At 34.7% G+C, this 20,781-nt stretch overlaps 1 protein-coding gene across 1 annotated transcript in view; it reads left to right on the forward strand.

The window, feature by feature from the left end:
* LOC129230560 (endothelin-converting enzyme homolog) overlaps positions 1 to 20,781 on the forward strand; it is a 43,654-nt gene that overhangs the window by 12,240 nt on the left and 10,633 nt on the right. Inside the window, exons 8-14 of the mRNA XM_054864965.1 lie at positions 5,446 to 5,515; positions 8,180 to 8,278; positions 10,522 to 10,596; positions 10,681 to 10,781; positions 13,765 to 13,829; positions 18,069 to 18,120; positions 18,381 to 18,448. Coding sequence (XP_054720940.1) covers positions 5,446 to 5,515; positions 8,180 to 8,278; positions 10,522 to 10,596; positions 10,681 to 10,781; positions 13,765 to 13,829; positions 18,069 to 18,120; positions 18,381 to 18,448 — 530 coding nt within the window. The remainder of the gene's footprint in view (positions 1 to 5,445; positions 5,516 to 8,179; positions 8,279 to 10,521; positions 10,597 to 10,680; positions 10,782 to 13,764; positions 13,830 to 18,068; positions 18,121 to 18,380; positions 18,449 to 20,781) is intronic.

Genomic DNA, 20,781 nt, shown 5'->3' on the forward strand with positions numbered 1-20,781 from the left:
AAGAATCTAAAAATTTCAAGGAAGATTAATCTGAAAATAAATGCCAACAAAAGTTCTATGCGCAGAAAACGAAATAAAATTCCAAAAAGTTGTTACCAACTTCAGTCTCCTACTTACATCGTAACAAAATATTGCATTACATTATTTCTTAAAGGTAAGAAACTGAATAAATGAAAATATTTCTTAAAACAGTAACGGGTGGAAAACAATTTACAGATTTCAACCCCTTCAGTCGGAATTATGAAATCTTAAACCCAAAATGTTGATATTTGGTACACAGTGTACTATGGTAAAGGGTATCTTACAGACAAAATTTTGAGTTTGTAGGAGAAAATTAAAAAAAGCTATGGCACGTCCAATATTTCGGACCTTTACTTTTGAAATCAAGATTTCATACACAAAAACGATAAAATACCGAACAAACTTCATTATAAAATGTTCTACAAGAAATTATAAAACATAATATAAGCGTTTGAAACGATTAATTAAAGATTATATATTTTTTAAAAAAATCAGGAAAAAAACCTCGTTTTTCAGATGAAAATCCATGGTTGGAAAAATGAGCCACTCTCTATCTCTCAATCCTTACATGTCAGTGTTGTCAATCACAAAACGAAAAATTATTTCACCGATTATAATAAGTAGAATGTAAAGAGTCAACTACAAAAAAAATCAACTAATTAAATCAACTATTAAATGATTAGCAGCTGTTTAAAGTGTATGTCCGGTATACCGGACACCAGGTCTGAAGGGGTTAACCCGTTAGGAGTTTTCAGTATACAATAGAATCTCATTAATCCAGACTAACAGGGGATTCAGGGAACCCGAATTAATGCACAAGTACGGATAGACCAAGTAACCTATTAATTGAATCGATGTACATAAACGAACTGCTGTACACAGTAAAATTGGATTTAGAATTTAAGAGAATGAAACATGAAGCTGCATAAGAAAAAATTACAAAAATACGAAATACGGCCTATAAAAATAGATTATTGCGCTAACTCGCCTTTTATTTATACAGCATGTATTAGGGTAGACCGGGGCACATTTACGAGGATTTTTTTTAATGAATTTTCTAATTTTTATGTTTGAACCCAGGAAATTTTAGACATTGTGATTTTATGAAGCAGTTAATGAAGTTAAAATTTGTATATTCAGTTGTTGCTCAGTTTGTGTTTTTAACCGTAAAAAATGATGCTTTTTGAGTCCAAGTCGGTTGCGTAAACTTGCCCCGAACACGGGGCAAGTTTACGCATCGAGTGGGGCACGTTTATGCATATTAAAAATGATACCAAGGAGTAAGTGAAGTATATATTTAACCAAATTTAAATATTTTATATATCTCTTAAAACACTTTAAAAATAAGAAAATCTCAAATAATTAATAAAAGAACATTTTATAGTCCTAAAATCATAGGCCATATTGCTAATTAAAAACAGAAACTATTTAGTCATCTTCTTCATCACTGTTAGATTTTACTAACAAAGTTAAAGTATTTCTTTTCCCATACTTGTTATGGGACTGCGTTTTGACATCTAAGGCATGAAACCCTGTCTTGTCCTTTTTTCGATTGGTTGTGTACCTTCAAACAATAGATGCAAGCACAATTTTCTACTTTGTAAACAGAATCGTTCACTAATTTCCTTTTTCAGAGTGTACTAACGTTTTCCTTGTCGCAGGTTTTGGTTTCACACTTTTTTCTTTGATGTCTTCGATTTCTGCTTTAATAGAAACTTGCAAATTTTAAAGTAATTGCTCCTTTTTGTTTTGTTTGGCCCATTTTGTTTTTTTCTCTGTGGCTTCTAACTGCTCTTGTCCGAGGTCTTCTTTAATCGGAGTATAAGTTAGGATTCTGAACATTCTTATTTTTTTCCCTTTCCTGGTTCTTAAGCATTGGTCCTACGTTTTCAAATGGTCTTAGTTATGGTAGTACACATGTGACGATGTGGAAGGACTACTGGGAAAAATACTTGGGTTATTGATAAGCCTTTTCATTATTTTGACATCTAACGTGGTTCTGTTAGTGTTTTGAACATACTATCTTTAAAATAAAGAAAATATATTACAGGCTGAATAGTGCTGAAAGTTTAAACTGAACAATCATGAAGACAACACTATATGATTGTAAGTTATAAGATACAAATCTTTTACTTAATTTAAATGAAAGGTGATTTTCAAAACTAAACAACCTGAAAATACTAAAGATTTGAAATAGTACAGAGCGAAAAAAGCGTCCAAGGCCGGTTTAGAAGTAAGACAGAGTAGTAAGATACAGTAAGAACGTGCGTAAATATGCTCCAATGAAAATGCGTAAACGTGCCTCGTCGGCAAGTTTGGATTTATTTTTAACGTGCAACAAAATTTAATAACTTTTCTGTCCAGACAAATATAATTCCGAAAAAAGGATAAAATTCTGCTAATTTTTATGTATTTATTTGTTTTTAACTGCGCATTTTTTGCTCAAAATAAGCTTCAAAACGTTCAACACTCAATTTACTCAACTTGGTAGAAAACAGATTTTCTTATCCGCATGCTCGACTGATGCTCAAAAACTTGTGAGAATATTGGCTATGGAGCAGCATCAATCTGAAATGACTGTTGGGGGGGGGGGGGGCTCTCCAGTTATAACTCGTTTTGGAAAAAGGGCACTGCGTAAATGTGCCCATTGCGTAAATGTGCCCCGGTCTACCCTACTGCACATCTAAATGGCTGTTCAGATTAAGCGAAACCCGGTTTAACTGGGTCCGGATTAATGAGGATTCACTATTTATACAGTGGCCCCTCGTTATATCGCGCCTCGTTATATCGCTCATTCGGGTATATCACTCTTTCCTTCTATCTCCCGAAACATTAAAGCACTAAGAAACATTAAGAAAGGAAGAACGGTCTGAGGGCGGTCATTCCAAGCTTGTCAGCTTGCGAGATCGAGATTTTCGCTCACGTGATCGATTGTGACGCAGAAATGTTGCAAAGTAGTATTCTAATCTACTCGAACCTAGCCGCAAGCTAATTTCGAGTAGGTTAGAATACTACTTTGCGACATTTCTACCTCATAACCGATCACGTGAGGGAAAATTTCGATCTCGCAAGCTGACGAGCTTGGAATGACCGTCCAGGACGGGCAAAAGAGTTTTCTGTAAACAATGTGGTTACTTTTACTTTTCACATCCTTTCTACAGCAAGTCAAACAGATTAGAAAGTCTATTGGGAATAAGAGGGTATTGGAATGCTCTCTCGTCTCGCGGCAGCTCAGAAAGATCGTCTTCATTCGCCATTTGATGTTTTTAACCTTCTGAGGGTGAAAATTTACTTAAATTTCAATCTTGTTTAAATTTTAATAGGTGTGATAGTACATTCGTGAACTACATCGAAACCATTAGAAAATCATGTCAAAAAGAACGAATGCTAACTTACTTGTGAATTGGACTTATAACTATTTTTAATGACCTCCGTTATATCGCGCTTTCGGATATATCGCTCTTTCTCTTTGTCGCCCGAAAAGCTCGATATAACGAGGGGTTACTGTAATAACATCTGATGACAATCTATAAAAGAACCATCAACCAAATTGTTCACTCAAATTATAATTCCGATAGTTGTACGTTACGTTTGAAATAATCACAAGTATTGTAAATTTCTAACTTGAGATATTTGTAAGTAGTCAAGCGTCAAATCGTTATTTACACACAAACGCGAGGCGACCATTATAACAAATTTATTTCATGGACAAAAGAGAACTAATACTAAAGATTTCAGAAATTGATATACAGTGGTAAAATGGGGAAAATAATTTAATTAAAAGTAGGACGTATTAGTTCAAACTGGGGTCCAGGACCGGATACTAACTGGAAATCCCTGCAGGGAACTTAAATACAAAAAGGTCAAGGTGTATATATTAAATTAACTATAAGTAGTGTTACTCAGCATAAAACAACTAAGCAATGAATTTGCAATGGTGTTTATTCTGAACTAGCGGTATCCGCAAGGCTTTAACCGTAGTAGAAAACTAAAAGGTCATTTGGTTCGTCTGTATATTTACAAATAATTGATGATGAATTTCTGGCCAATATGCTATGTTAACTCGCTTGTTCATGTTATAGTAATTTGCTAGTCCATGTTATGATAATTAACTCGCCCATGTTATAGTAAATCGCTCAGTAAAATGGGATTAAAATTCGAATAGAAAAAGAACAAAATCGAATTTTCGAAAAATCGCTTCGAGGCGCTCACCCCTATGCTAAGAACTTATTTTGCGCTAAATTTCATGAAAATCGGCCGAACAGTCCAGGCGCTATGCACGGATCAGACAGACATCCAGAGATTCAGACAAACAGACGTTCAGCTTTATTATTAGTAAAGATTAATACTAAGTAAGCAATACTTCTTCTTTCTCCTTTTCTTCAAAGGTGATTAAACTGCCCCCAAGGCCTTCTACAGACGAGGCGATTAGTTGCAGCAACTTTTCAAAACCGCTGCCTGTCAGCTAGTTAACAACTAGTTTCGTTGTCTTCACTCTAGGCAAATTAGTCGAATCAATTTTTCTTCTACTAAGCCGAATTTATTCGAGCAGCTACTCCACAACGCTGTTAAAACTGAACCGAGTTGACTCAACTAGTTTACTCGTGATTGGAGCAAACGCATGGCATGGCAATGGCTCGATGAGTTGAATCAACTAAAAAATTGATTCCACTCATCGGGATGAGAATGGTAGCGGCACATGTGCGCTGGCGTGTCTGACGAGTTGACTGTAATGTGAAGGATGACGGGCGATTCTTTCACTTTTACACCTGGTTATCAAGGACGGATGATACAAGGGGGCGATCGCCCCCTCCTTGAGCCAAGAGACAGGAAATTTCTTCATGTATATTTTCAACACTATAGTTTCAAAACCGCAATTTTACATAATATTCGACGGTGTTAGAAGAAAGGGAGCTCTTTTCCAGAATTCTTCCGGAATTGAAGTCTTTAAAACGCAATCGTGCTACATCTCTTTTTACTCTGGGGATAGAGACCAGTACTTTCTACAGGAAATTTTTCGAAATTGAAGTACCAAAATCTCAATTTTAGACGATCTTAGATAATATTAGGGATAGGTAAGCTAGAGGCTCAGTACATTCCTTCGAAAATTTTTAGAAATTGAAGTTCCAAAGGGTAAAGGGTGAAAAGCAATCGCTCCCTCCTTGAATATTTTCTTGATCCGCCCTTGCTGGTTATATTCTAATAACCGCTCGTTTGAAAGTTGATTCAACTAAGTTGCTTGGTGTGAAAGCCACCTTAAAATTGGGGATCCATAATCGCCGCCTTAGAGGACGATGCTGTAGTCAGATTCTGATTAATCACACAAATAAGCATGCAACAATGCAATGGAAATTTGGAATTAGAATATTTATATGCAATAGACAAATTCCAAAACAAATCACCATTAATTGTAATTCTCCATAGAAAACGAGTGCTCGCCAATTACATGTTCTATCGCATGATCCTGCATGCAGCACCACATCTGTCTGGTAACGTAGTTCGTTTACTCGAAACAACAGAATCCAAATCTGAAGCTCTGAGCCAGTGGGAAACTTGCCTAAGACTGACAACACATTTCTTTCACCCATCGATAACTTATACCTACGTTGAGTCTTACTTGGAGGAAAGTAAGAGGAAAATGGTAAGTTCATTATGAATTTGTAGATATTTTTCCAGAGAAAAGAATTTTGTACTGTTCAACCACGGATTGCATGCAATTGGCAAACGTCCAGTTAAGATGAGTCTATCTGAATGAGGGGGAAAAGTTATATTTTTGATGCACATGTTCCACTCTTTTGGATGAGACTCGGCTTAATTTAGGGACTAACACATAGAATAATAATAAGAGTAGATCGGGCTTTCCCAGACTTGCTGATGAAAAAATTGGTTCATGGATGCATCATGTGACTGGTGGGAGGCTTGGCGAAAACTTTGGCAGCATGATTGCTAGATGGCAGGATTATTTATAGTTTGGCATTCGACATGTATTTTAAGACGTAATGTGTTTTTGTTATGATTTTGTAACGGATCCGGTGCGACTTCCACTTTCTTGAAATGAAGACACAGTTCTTGATAAAAACACAGGAAATTTATTTACACTACGTACAGGAAAGATCGTCAACAACTGCTAAATTATTCATCAGCAACTAAGCAATTATCACACAACACCGTAAACTCAACGTTTACACACGTATTTACTTCCAAATACGAAAACAACACAGCGGAATGCCTCGCAATAAACAGAGCAAATACGCTCTCAGTTCGAAATCTCAATCGAAACTCAACTTTTTATCCAGCGTAACGGTTTATATACACACCGAAAAGAGAGCTCTCAAAGATTCCAGAAAATGCTACACCGTTCTACACTTTCATTGATAAAAAAAGTGAATGAAATAAGAAAAAAAGAGTAGGGGGCTCGTATACTTCGGCCGGATGTAAAGGGGTTGTATATTCATTACGGGAAACTATTTACAGGTTACGTTACTACAACAATTACTATTTACAGAATTTGTAACAATTTTTTTCCAGGTGCAGAGATTGAACTTTTTTTCTTTTAGTTATGCATTATTTTGATATTAGTAATCAGTTTTTGATCACAGTTTTCAGTAACTTTGGTTACTGAAGTATTCATTCGGTTTCATTATTTCATTCGGAACTGCTACGTCAGTGTTGGCGTAAATGTAATGGCATAAACGTTTTGCATTGAAATTGCAGGTAAAAATCTTACCGTTTGCCGATTCTTTTTGGGCGCTTGCATCTTTAATTGCTTAGAGAGTTATTGAAATTGAATAAAGAAAATGCACAATACTAACTAAACGAAAAACTCACTATATTAACAAAATATTAACAACTTATAATAACAAATTTACAAATCGGACTTCATATAAAGATCATTCTTCCATGTTCCATCAATTCTATTTATTTTATTTCTCGCGGGCGTTGATCGTCTGCTACGATCAACGCCCGCTGTTGCTAGGATATCCACCAGTCACATGGTTTGGTTTATGAGCAGCAAAAGGGTTGCCATAGCTCGGTCTATTCTTATTATTAGTCTATGGGCTAACATATATGTGCAAACCTTGACATCCCTAAAAACTAATAGATGCGTCCATTTCCGCCTGTAAAACGGATGTTTGCCTTTCCATACAATCCGTGGTCAAACAGTATATTTAATATTTTAGTAATTATATAATTATACTAAGCCTAACATGTCTGACCAAGAACCTAATGTAACGTCAAATCGCTGTACAATGAAGAGCTACTTCCATTTATGCATGAATTAAAGTAAACTGTTTTAGCATAACATGTCAAAAGTACCTGCAGTCAAGAAAACTACAATGAGTTTTAAGTAATTATGTTATGCTTTAACACAAGATTTAAAACAAATTTAATTTTTCAGTGGTACTCTTGAGAATAGATGATTATCTGTTTCTTTTTCAAACATAGTAAAATTAGTATGAAACGTAAATAGGGCTATTCCACGGAAAAGTCAACCCTTTGTCCCGCACGTAACGATTCATATATTTCATTTAAGAATAATAATTTTGAAGGTTAATGACGAAAGTTTTTGCTTAAGTTATCACACATACGTTTGTTATTTGTTAAGCAGAAAAAAATTGTTCACTAATATTTTAAATTATTATTTTTAATGAAATATATGAGGCGTCAAGTACGAGACAAAACTGCCGTTTTCCATTGGAATAGCCCAATATTGTATTAAAAGTATAAAAACACATCAACAATTCGTATATTTATCAAACATAAACCTTTCAGAGCGCTACAATTATATTTTAGTTTTTTTCTATTTTACTAAAATTTCAAGTTTTCTTAAGTGAAACTATTATTATGTTGATTACCAACCTAATTCTGAGATGCTGAGCATCAAATGTTGTAGAAACGTTTCCTTGGTTATAATATTGTTTTCGACGTTTTTATAGATGCCTCAATTTCATACATTTTTTTTTTCATACTATAAATAGTGGGAAACATTATTAAATCTGAAATAAATTAGTCTTATTTATAATCTCAAATGATTCGTATAACCATCAGCAACTTAGTATCTATGTTCTAATCTTTCGAATTTCTGATTTTATGTTATTTTTTATTACTAAACTAATTTGAAAGTATTTACCTGCATTAATTTTGCTTTTGATTTTAGATGGAAAATCTTTACAGTGACACTGTAGCTGCTTTTACAAAAAGATTAAGAAACACAAAATGGCTGGACTATAAAACAAAAAAGAATGCAGTAATGAAGGTAATTATTTTAATAATTGAAAACTTGAATACTTTGTTCGTTAATGAAGTAAACAAGTTGATTCCAATAAGTTTCTTTATTTTCAGAGGAGCCCATGAGAAGCAATAGCACAGAGAGAACTATCAAATTTTAGGGGTTGTTTAGGGAGTGTCTTACTACCAAACGGCACGACCTTGAGGGTCACGGATTTGGACGAAATTCTAGGTTTAGGTCAACTCGCATTAGATATGAACCCAGGTCAAACGGTTTGACTGCATAAGCCCTAGTTCGACCGCAATGGGGGTCCAAAGTTGTTATTTTAGCTCCAGAAAAACAATGGTTTTTCCTTTGAAATTAAACTTTTTTACGCTTCTCTTGCTATTGGATTGCAGTATCATTCAACTGAAAGCATTCGCAATCTAGAATAAATTCCCCCGCCTCTACTTCGTACTAACAAGATACGCGAAAGATGTTAAGAGAGCAAATATTGTGCCAAAGCTTCAAATTCCAATTAAAACACGATTGCAGTTCTGGAGCCAAACAAGCAAGTTTAGCCCTTCCTTGCAACCGAACTAGAGCCGATGCACTAAAATTATTTTACAGGGGCTTATATTTAGTACGAACTGACCTAAATCCAGAAGTTTATTCAGATTCATGACCCTGAAGTTTTTGCTGTCTGAACGAGGCTGAGTTCCAAGACTCCAGAATTGCAATGGCGATTTTATGGGATTTCAAACTTTAACATTGTATTTTCCCTCTATATACGTTCGGCATCTCTTATCAATACAGTGTATCAGGGGAGGGGGAGATTTATTCTATGTTGTCAAGGCATTCAGTAGGATCTTACTACAATACAATTGCAAGAAAAAGGTACAGCAAAATATAATTTTAAATGAAATACCATTGCGTTTCTGGACTCAACTAGCAGCTTTAGACCCCCGTTGCAGCCGAACTAGGGCCTATGCAGTCAAACCGCTTTACCTAGGTTCATATCTAGTGCGAACTGAACTAAATCCAGAATTTCATCCAGATCTGTGACCCTCAAGTTCGTGCCGTTTGGTTGTTAGTCTCTTTTCGGGAAGTGCTTCGTTACTCTTGATAAATGTACACCCCTTCAAACATTATAAATTTACTAGCAGTACCCGCATGGCGATGTCCGTGTTAAGAATATAAAGGAAGTCCGTTGAAGAACCCCTCCTCCCCCCGCCTTCCAATGTGAAATTATCATTTTCCTTCAACTAAAATGCGTACACACCATTTCAAAAAACCTATTAAAGTCTCTTTGGAATTTAAAACTATTCGCCAAAACACATAAAAAGATTAACAGTAGCTTTGATACTCAAAATAATCCTTCAACTGTATGGTTCATCACTTAACGCGCCAAGCAACCATGCTACCGTAACACTACCTTTTAGCGAGTGAAGCAGTTTTTTTTACTGCAATTTAAAATGTTTCTCCAACTAAACAATACTATTAAAAAAGAATTTATGAAGAACAATCACAATTGAATAATACGACAAATGAAATTTTTTACTTAGATAAGTAACTATCTTCAACTATAAGAACAAAAAAAAAAAAAAAAAAAAAAAAAAAAAAAACGTTGAAGAAATAAGGAAAACAAATCCCCAATAGCAAAATCCTACAAAATCAAATTATGCACCTTAATATCGAAAAAAAAAAACGCATTCAAAAATCAGTTCCCTGATCACAACAGTCCCACAATAGCGAAGCCGTAGCCGACCACGCGTCTGAGCCGCGCGGCATGGTTCCTCGCAGCTATCGGCACTGTCGGCCAGTGCCCTCTCTATGAGTTAACTTACCCCGCCATCTATTACTAGTTCATAGAACTAGACAATTAATTAAACCTTTTATTTGCAATTAAAAATACTTTGGTCAATCTGATTAAAAGAAAAAAAATAGCCTATAGCTTTCCTCAATAAATGGACTATTCAACACAATTTTTTTTTTTTTCAATTCGAACCAGTGTTCGAACCATTCCTGAGATTAGCGCGTTCTAACAAAAAAACAAACTTTCTGCTGGAATTCAACGAAAGAAGTAGTTGGTGCATTTTCAGTTCAAAAATTAGCCTCTATTAATGTATATTTTTTCTTTCCAACAATTCAAAAAAGGAACCATTTATCTAGATTTTCTCTTTCCTGCCATTAAACATTCCACATCTTGTTCACAAGTTATAAGCTTAAGTTGAAAAATACATGTCATTTTATTCTTTCGGAGATTCAAATTTATGAATTCAAATTTTCAGATTAGGAATTTACAAGCTGCATTGGCTTATCACAAAGATTTGACAAAAGAAAAATTGAATATGATTTACAATGATGTAAGTAGATATTTTCGAGCAAATTCTATATAATAAGCATAATAATAAAACAAATGAAATAAAAAGATTTCCTTCTTCGGGTAGGTTGCTATTGGAGATAGCCATTATCAAAACGTAAAGCGAATGCAGCATTTTGAGACTATGGAAAAGGTTTCTGGATATGGAGAAAGAAATGAAAGATTTAGGTATTGAAATAGGGAAGTTGTAACCTATTAAATGTTCATATTTTGGCTATTGGATATTGTTAATTGACCCTCAAAACTAAAAAATTCACCATCGCCGAATTTTAAAACACCGTGGTTGATTTTTCATGAATTTTTAAAAATCCACGCGCAAAAGTGCGCTCTTCTGAAACGTCACGAGCCTACGTCACAGGGCGCGAATGGGCAGCCTTCCGCCGAAGATCCTTTGTTTTCGCTAGGGACATTTTAAGCGCGCTGATATTTTTATTTTTTAGAAATTCAATAATTTTTTTGAACACACTATGGAGACCGGATTCTTTAAAGCACAATCTAAATAATCTTCCTTGTGTAACATCAATGATGATATTCGAATATTTCCGAGTGGATGAGAGGTTTAATGTTCCAGAAACGCGAGGAGTTAAATGAGAGGAGATAAGCCTTTTACGTTTCGTCTTCGAAGTCAAATGCGTGACCTTCGGCTTCTCCCCTATCGGAAGAGCGCATGACGTCACTTCCTATGCAATTTGACGTCACAAGCGCTTGAACTTTAAAAATTAATTTAAAAAAAAAACTACTTATCGTATCGCAAAAATTTTTTCACCTATGACGTTCATACATGTTACTCTATCATATAAAAATAAAATTGAAAATCGAAAACTTCCCTATTAGTGAGGAAAACAATTTGATCTAAATGTTGCACACATTAATGTAAATTTTTAATAATATTGGAACAACGACTAAGAAAATCGTTTTTGCAGACAGAGTAAAGAGAAAAATAAATTTGAAATTCGACCTCAGGCAAAACGTTTTTTACATTAAGTGTCTGAGAAATAGTTTTTAATTGTAACCACTTATTGACGTACTTCGCTGTGGAGATGTACTTATTTGTCACATAAGGAACAGGAAAATGGTCAAGTGTTTATCGCTATCACTCTCAATGTTATCTAGATAAAAAACCAGAGAGATAAAAGACCTAGATAAAAAACCTTATAAAACCAGAGAGTTTGTGTGTGTGGGGGAGAGGGGGGTTGTTAGTCTCTTTCTCTGGTCGGATGAAAAGTTTCTAAAAATACGAAATTTTGGTTTCAGGTGATGTCAGATTCTGATGTACCTCGAAAAATGCTGGCCCCAAAACGAATTTGTTTCTTTAAATTTAAATTTCGAGTAAAAATTATAATTTTTAATAAAGGTTCTACTCCATTTGTTTCCGTTGTCTGGGTGAATTTTAATCAGTGTGAAGAAATAAAGGTGAAAAAAAAATGAAATTTTCTTCTAAGTTTTAATGGAATTGTTGGCTTGGTAAAAAATAAACATAAAATGTAAGTACTAAAAGCTGTTGCAAGGTTTATTCTTTAAAAAATACAGTGAAACCTCCCTTAACGGACACTCCCGAATAACGGACACCTCTAATTAACGGACATTTTTGCAAGTCCCAGTCCCTCAATATAGGCCATTCCATGTAATTCACTCTGAATAACGGACACTCCGAATAACGGACAGTTATTTCACAAAAAAATTTCCTTGCGATCGTAGCGCTTCCGTTTTTTTTCTTTTCACAGAATATCTTAGTAACTGCTTGCCTTACAAAGATTTTCATCCTCCACAACTGATATTCCACCCCCACCCCCGTCATTTCCTTATCACTGTTTCTTGGAATTAAAAGGGTGGTAAGGGGCAGAGGCAGCGATTGGGGCTTAAAAGTTGGAGGCAGAAAAAAAAAAAAAGAACTAAAAGACATGGTACTTTTTGCGGGGAGCAAAAAATGAAAAAGTAAAAAAAGTCACAATTTTGTAACGGCTAGTTTTGAGAGTATTGAAGCAGATAAGTGAAAACTGATGTCAGCCTAACAATTAACGTACGTTTTTCTTAAGATTTTAATGAATTTTGTACACAATAACTATTCAAAAGTTAAGATAAAAAAGAAGAAACTGGGCGCTTTTTCTAAGTGGGGCTCTCGGCTCTCGGGAGATGCAATTGAGCAGACAGGCGCCGGTAGTAGTCGGCTTTATGGCGCCGTGGTTTCGTTGGGTTGTTTAATTTTTAGACATGAAAAAGATTTGCCCATATTCAAGGTCATATTGCCAACTGTCAATCATGCAATAGTGATACTCGAGATAAAATAAATAAATTAACCATAGAAAGTGTGCGGGGGGAGGGGGGTTGCTCCGCCGAATCGCCGCCGTTGGTAATGCAAAAAAGAGATGTCAAAATGTTTTAACTGATTACTTTAATTGATTAAATGCTTTTTAAGACAAGTGTGTGCTGTCAGTATACCTTTATTAAGAAAAAAACAGATTAATTACACTTGACGTAAAATGTAGTAAACCTTTCGCAATTGTTTCGATTGTGTTCTACAAAGGGAACAACAGCCCATTTTGAAAAAGTTAAATTAAGTAGTTCCTCTTAATAGCGGACACCTCCCAATAACGGACAAAACTTCTAGTCCCTTGACTGTCCGCTATTCGGAGGTTTCACTGTATAAAAAAATAAATCATAAAAATTAAGTTTTTAATCTTTGATAACGATATTTAATCCTGGAAAGAGTAAAAGCTACTAATATTAAATTTCTGAAAAAAGTGTTTAATAATCTGTAATTTATTCTCTTTTTTTTCGGTACTTTTCCGGTTAAATTAGCATTCTAAGCCAAATCAACCCGACAATCACAGTATCCTGCCAGAAGAATATCCAACAAAAATATACTTATTTATCATTTCATTATTCCACAAAGTTTAGATACTACAGATACTTGGCGATTTCTACAAACCACGTGGTGTAATGTGGCGCAAAATGCCAATAACAGTTATTTGTAGATGGTTAGATAGTTACTTTCCATTTACACACTTACCCTTTTTTTGTGCAAAACCTTTTACTCAAAACATCAGCACACAAAACCATCAATTGAATTGTTGAATAATTTTTTTAAAAGTACTTTTAAATATTGATTTGTATGATCAAAACTTAAGTTCCTTTTTGAAATATTTTTTAGCTGGCAAAGCACTGGAAATATGTTAGCAGCTATAGCTTACTACAAACCTACTGAAAATGCAATAAGTAAGTTGAGTACTGTGGGACTCTTTTCATACTTTTAGCTCAATTTTACATAAAAATTTCATTTACGATTTGTTTAATAGTGTCTTGAGATATTTGCATCTGAGGTTTATCCAAAATGTAAACAATTATTTGGTTACAACACCCGAATTAAAGCATAAATACATAGAATAAGTGTGGGTATCACTCCCCACCTAAGAAGAAACTTTTAAAAAATATATGCTAAAGAAAAATAAAAGATGGGGCCGTGGTAGCCCGATCGGTAGAGTGTCGGATTCGGGGCCGGAGGGCCTTGGGTTCGAACCTCGATGGTCGAAGACCCACCGTCGTCATTAAAGGGGACTGGGCGACGTTAAATATGCTCGTGGTCTCAATGTCCAAGTGAAATGATACCTCTGGGGGTGCTAGTGCTAGGTAGCTATTAGCTCCTGGACTAGTTCAAAATTCTCATTAACTGTTCGATCCGGTGATGGTGCTGCCATCTATCGGTATATAACATAATGGAGGCAAGGCACTTAGTATGCAGTCCTCGACATAAATACAATTGTAGTCAGTTGTGACTCTGAATAGGAATAGGAAAAATAAAAGATAATAGCTCCTGCCTTTTTTAATGTAGGTCCAGATGCTGTGTAAAGTCTATCACGATAAAAACTACAACTTTATTCTTTTATTGCCAAAAGAAAAAAGAAAGAAAGAAATTGCAGCTTTGGTGCATAGTACCTGAGAGTCAGGGCCTGTTCACATATCGGCCATCCGTTAAGTCCATCACGTTTTTCTCCTCCCGAAACAGGTTTTCTTTGCTGGTTGCCATGACAGCAAGCCATCTTGGACGAGACCGGTTTCGATCAGAAGAAAATTGATATCTGATGGCCGTCAAAAGTAGAACGGTATTTCATTGACTTCCGCCAAGCAGCGCGCTCTTCTCTCTGGCGGGTGAATTCAGTTGCGTGATTGATGTACGGCGACCGTATGTGAATGCTGCTCTGCTTTCGTCGGCAGTCTGTCACGTCAAAAAACGGGATGGACGGGACGGCCGGCCGATAAATGAACAGCCCTTTCAGGCAATTCATCCCACTCCGTCAAGTTAAATGTCTCACTTGAGGTAGCATCATTAAACTAAGCAAAAGGTATTTAAAATTAACTAAATTAATACAAATCAAAATTTGAGCAACGAAATGAAAAATCAAAATTAATTTTATTCTAGCAAAATGAAGTGCAGAAAAATCAAAAATTTAAGTCTTTCAGCTGAGTTAAAAAGTGTCACCTTTTACTTTTCAAAAAATGCTGTAATTACCTCTAAAAATAGCTGTAAAGTATGCGTAAAACTTCTTTATCCACAAATGCTCTTGCAAAAGTCGACATAGGCTGAAATCGTGAAATACAGTTAGAAGAAGATAATAATGAAGTTTTACAATTAATTAAGATTTAGACTAGTGGTTCTTGTCCCAGAGCTGTCCGTTGCAAATAATTTAAAGAAGTCGTCTGCGGCGAGCGATCAGTTGAATCCTTACGAGGAAAATCTCCATTAAAACAGAGTTCAACCGTTTCTTAAATAAAAAAAAAATATTAGAATTATGTTAAACTCTCAAATCCTCATCAGAAAAAGAACAGCAATCCACTTAACATCACCTAGTTAAGTAATAAAATATTTTAAACATTCAATTGGAGAGAAAGAAAATGGCTATTAACTTTAATTTATCATTAAAGGTAAAAATAATTTGAAAAAAAAAAAAACTATACAAACCCGTAAGGGTCTGTATGTGTGTGTGTGTGTGTCTGTAAGTCTGTAATCCTATCTTTTCCGAACTGGCAATGTCTACCAGGTCAGAACTGGTACTGTTGGATATTGAACATGAAGGGGAAGCCATTCGGCTATGTCCCACCCTTCCAAACCTTTGGGCCGGAGATAAGGGACCGGATATCCAGTCCTGAGGATATCATCCTCCCCGGATGTCCTTAGAACATCCAAGGGTTAAGCATTAACTACATCAGTTATCACCCGCCACAGGTGGCTAACGGGGGTTGGCGAGCGAAGCGAGCAAGGGCATGAACCCTCTAATTAGTCATTAATGATTCACATGGCAAGTGCTTTTAGCGTTTTTTGACTCTAGTCTTGCATGTATGACTAAGGTACAAAGAATACTTTTTAGTATTGCACAATTGTAGAGATGAGAATACCCAGAAAAAAAGAGCTGATGTGTGCATCACATGACTTACTTTTACCCCAATTTAATGTCATTTCCCCATTACTGTCAATTTTAATGTGATTCAATAGTTAGCTCTCTAAATATCACCAACAGTGGCAAAATTGAAATCAGATTTAAAAAAAAAAAGTCACCAAATTCATCGCCAAGTTGGCGACAAAACTTGGCGACCAAATAACCGACTGGCAATATACCAGATTTAAAAATCAAAAAACAATAATAATAATAATAAAATCCCCAAATTTGTCGCCAAGTTGGCAAAAAAACTTGGTGACCAAAAGACTGGTGATATATCGCCAAGTGTCCGCCAAATTATAACACCACTTGAGTTTACATGGAAATTAACAATGATTTCCCCCCCAAAAAAGGGCAAAAGAACCCTTTAGAAACACCCGAATGCAACCAAAAGGGAAGGTGCACAACTAGACCCCACTAGAAGTCTACGTACCAAATTTCAACTTTCTGGGGCATACCGTTCTTGAATTATGCGACATACGTATGCACATCCGCACATACATACATCATACATACGTAAATACAGATGTCACGAGAAAACTCGTTGTAACTAACTCGGGAATCGTCAAAATGAATATTTCGCGTGTCTATACATTCTTTGGCACTTATCCACGTGTGGTCGAGTCGAAAAAAAAACTCAACATTCTTTTGGGGGTGAGCAAAATGGAAATTAAGGTCGATTTTTGAGTGGAAATTATTTCGCGAATACAACACTTCCTTTTTTGTAAAAGGAAGTAAAAACAATATATTTCAATTTTAGTGAACGAAGATCTGTCTCATGTTTTACTTCCTTCACCCGTTTTTTCCAAGAAAGAGTTTATTTCCACTCTGAAAAAATTGAAGATTTTGAAATTTCTAGCTGAAAGTTTTGTATTCAGAACTTTATAATATTTGCAGTTTAACGCTTTATTTGTTCGATTTTTTTTTTTTTTTTTTTTTTTTTGCTTCCTTTAACAAAAGAGGAAGTATTGTATTCGCGAAAAAATTTTCACTCAAAAATCGACCTTAATTTCCATTTTGCTCACCCCCGAATGAATGTTGAGTTTTTTTTTTTTTTTGACTCGACCACACGTGGATAAGTGCCTAAGAACGTATAGACACGCGAAGTACCCATCTTGACGATTCCAGAGTTTATTACAACGAGTTTTCTCGTGACGTCTGTATGTATGTATGTATGTATGTGTGTATGTATGTCTCATAACTCAAGACCGGTATGTCCTAGAAAGTTGAAATTTGGTACGTAGACTCCAAGTGGAGTCTAGTTATGCACCTCTTATTTTGGTTGCATTTGCGTTTTTGCGAAAAATTTAGCGATTTTTTTTTAAAAATTTGGTTTTAATTTGGCTACTATTGGTAATTTTTAGCGAGTAAACTAATGAATCACTTTAAAATTGCCAATAATGGGGAAATGACGTTAAATGGGAGCAAAAAGAAGTCATGTGATGCACACAATATCTCATTTATATTCAGTTTCCCACATGAAAACACTAACCTATCCTTAATAATGCATGCTGTAAGAAAATTATTTCTTTGTGCACTAAAGAATTATTTGCGATTTTTCACACAAACACTCTAATTGTATACACAGAATATAATTCGTATATCAATACCAGTAACATCAATTAGTGTTTTAATATATTTTGTATATATATACACACACTCATACACATGTAGCAGGACAATGTTTGAAGCTTTAAACAAAAAAAGCTACTGGCTAACATTTTTGATAGTAAAAGTTTTATTTAAATTTCTGCTAAAAAGAAAAAATAACATGAATTATATAAACAAATATTTTGACATTTTTTATGTATTGTAAGAAAATGTAGCTGTTATACGCAGTTTAATTTGCAGAAAATCATTTTCAAGAAAACAAATCGGGATTCTCCCTCCCCCACTCCCTTTTCTCTTTAGACCTAACAAAAGTTTAAAATCGTATTCGCACCAAAATCCAGTAAAGTTTTAGTAAAAAAAAAGAGAAATTTGAAGTTCAAAAAAGTGAGAATAACTTTTTGTATTTTTCTAGTAATTCCAGTTGGCATGACTGAAGATTTTTTTCTCAATGCGGAAAGACCAAAGTAAGAACATATTTGTATGAAAAGACATAAATACGTTTAGTCTAAAAAATAAAAATGATAAATAATAAGGTTAGTAAAGCACAACATTCACTTTTTTTTTCTTGTTTCTTAACGTTGCAACTTATCATTTTTATTATCTAGATCTTCAGAAATACATTAGTTTTAATTTGAAATTTTCTTAACATATGCTTATTTACATTCTCATCTTGATAGTTTGTTGGTACGTAATGCGTTTAAAAAATCTGTTTAATTATTTTCAGCTACATGAACTATGGAACATTTAGCACTATTCTGGCTCATGAAATAGCACATGGCTTCGATAACAAAGGCAAGTATAAACTTTCAACTGCGCATTTTAGCTGGAACAAATAATTCCAATGTATTGCTGCAACGAGTGCCAAGTTGGCTGTTTAAAAATACAGTAGGACCTCGTTTATCCGGCTCCCTATTATCTGGATCTCAGATTTAACCGGATCAAATTTGTAGAGTGTAAAAAAATATTTTTATTTAAATAATAATTTTAAATTATGATATCAAGAATGGAAGTTTAAATACGCCAAATATTAGATTTTTATTTTGATTGAATGTACAACTCATGCATAGGACGTACATTATCTAACAAACAGTATGGCGTGCTTTTGGAGCGTTAGTCCAACATCACTGCAGCCGAGCTATAAATGATAATATATTTACGAAAAACGATGCTATGTAATTTTGTTGCAAAGAATTGTTTTTTACAGTAATAACAGATAAGTCTACTTATTTAAGAATTTGTTTTGCTTATTAACCGGATTATTCTCGTTTATCAAGATCGTCTTTGGTCTAACTTTAGTCCGGATAAACGAGCAGTCCGGATAAACGTAAAAAAGGAAAGAAAAAGAAAAGAAGGATGAGAGAAAAAAAAGAAAAGAAGAAAGAAAATCGGGGGAAAACTACGAATAAGAGAAAACATAAAGATTAAGTAAAATTTAAATCTTTTGATTTTTTTTTCTGTTGTGGCACCTAAAATAGAGTTAATTGTTTTCTAGTAAGCAGTTTTGATTTCCCCCCCCCCCCACTTTTTTCTTCTTTTTACTCTTTTCTTTTCTCCCCCCTTTTTCTTCTTTCCCCCTTTTCTTTTCCTTTTTTTTCTTCTCTTCTTTTTTTGGGGGGGGGGGGGGGTCGGGAGGGGCCCAGCGGTATAACTGACGAAGGGCCCGCCTCGGCTCTCTGCGGCCCTGTAAACGAGGTTGTACTGTATTCAAATTTCAGACGAATAAAACAAACCTCCCCCCCCCCTCCTTTTTTTTGAAAAGACACTCACGATTAAAAAGTAATTTATCAAAATTTTATCTAAAATGAAGCGTTACAATATTTTTGCAGCCTTAGACCCTGTAAATTTTGTTTTCTAACGATGACTATATTCCGCAGTGAAGCACTTTTTCGTTTATACAGGGTGTTCCCGTTTCTGCAAGACCCCTATTTTCGCAACCGTTACTCCTAGCTGCATACTTCCAATTGCGAAAAAGTTCAAAATCGACATATTGAAAGTTTGAAGCGGAGAGGGGGGGGGGGAGAATCATAAAATAAATATTTAACTTTTTATATGGACCGCAGGTTCTCAAACTAATATTTGGGAACCAATCTCCATTGAAAAATACAGTTGAACTCTCTAAATATACGACCACTCTTAATACGAAATCACGGCTAAAACGAACATTTTGTTAGTAATGTTTGATTTGCTATTTGATTGCACAAAGTTTTATGCATAACACGTGCATTAAAATGCAAGTTTCGGTTAAGACGAAGAAAAATTTCTGAGCACCTCACTAAAAATTTTCATGATTGAATAGTAAACTCTTTTTTTTATAATTTCAGTATTATTTAGCATTTTATGTGGTGGTAGAAAGCCCAATATAGATGGGGTCAGATAATATCGATATACAAATAACACTATCGTTTTTCGTTGAGATTATTAAGTGGTGAAATTTCGTAGGCTTAAAATGTAAAGGATTTTTTTCGCAAAAATGTTCAATTTTAAGAAGTAAGCAAAATGTTGTTAATGTAATTATAGACGACAAGTTAAAGATGTGAGTTAACAATAATAAAATAGTAGAGAGAATTACTTTTTTAACGATATGCATACCTTAATTATTTTCACAATTTTACTTATTCAGGGAGTTTACGAATAACGTCCTGTAAAAGAACACATTGGTGATTTTTTGGCATTTCGTATGAACCGAATTCAACTGCATTACTAAAAAAAACTTGATATTTGTGCGATCAAAACTCAAAGAGATATTCGAATTCAATGTTGTAAGGGATCATGCAAAAGATAGGGTTGAATGAGATTGTCAAAGATTAAAAAAAAAAAAAAAAAGTTAATATTTTTTATTGCTATTAAAAAAATAATGTAAATTTTATGCCATGATGCACAAAAACGCCCTATAAAAGCTCGTAAAATTTGAAACAAAAAAAAAAAAAAAACACTCTACACACATATAGCTTTAAACCCTTGTTAGTTGCTATTTTTCCACCCAAAAGGTGTTATTGACGGCGAGTGTAAAGTGGTGTAAGTCACAAAACGCTGCGTTTCATATCTCGGTGAGTATTAGTCGTACTAATGCCGAACTTTTTGTGTTAGGATTATTTTTCAATTCCCTAAATATATGTTAGGCGACC

The sequence above is a fragment of the Uloborus diversus genome, chromosome 9, assembly GCF_026930045.1.
Source record: "Uloborus diversus isolate 005 chromosome 9, Udiv.v.3.1, whole genome shotgun sequence".
Lineage (NCBI taxonomy): Eukaryota > Metazoa > Arthropoda > Arachnida > Araneae > Uloboridae > Uloborus > Uloborus diversus.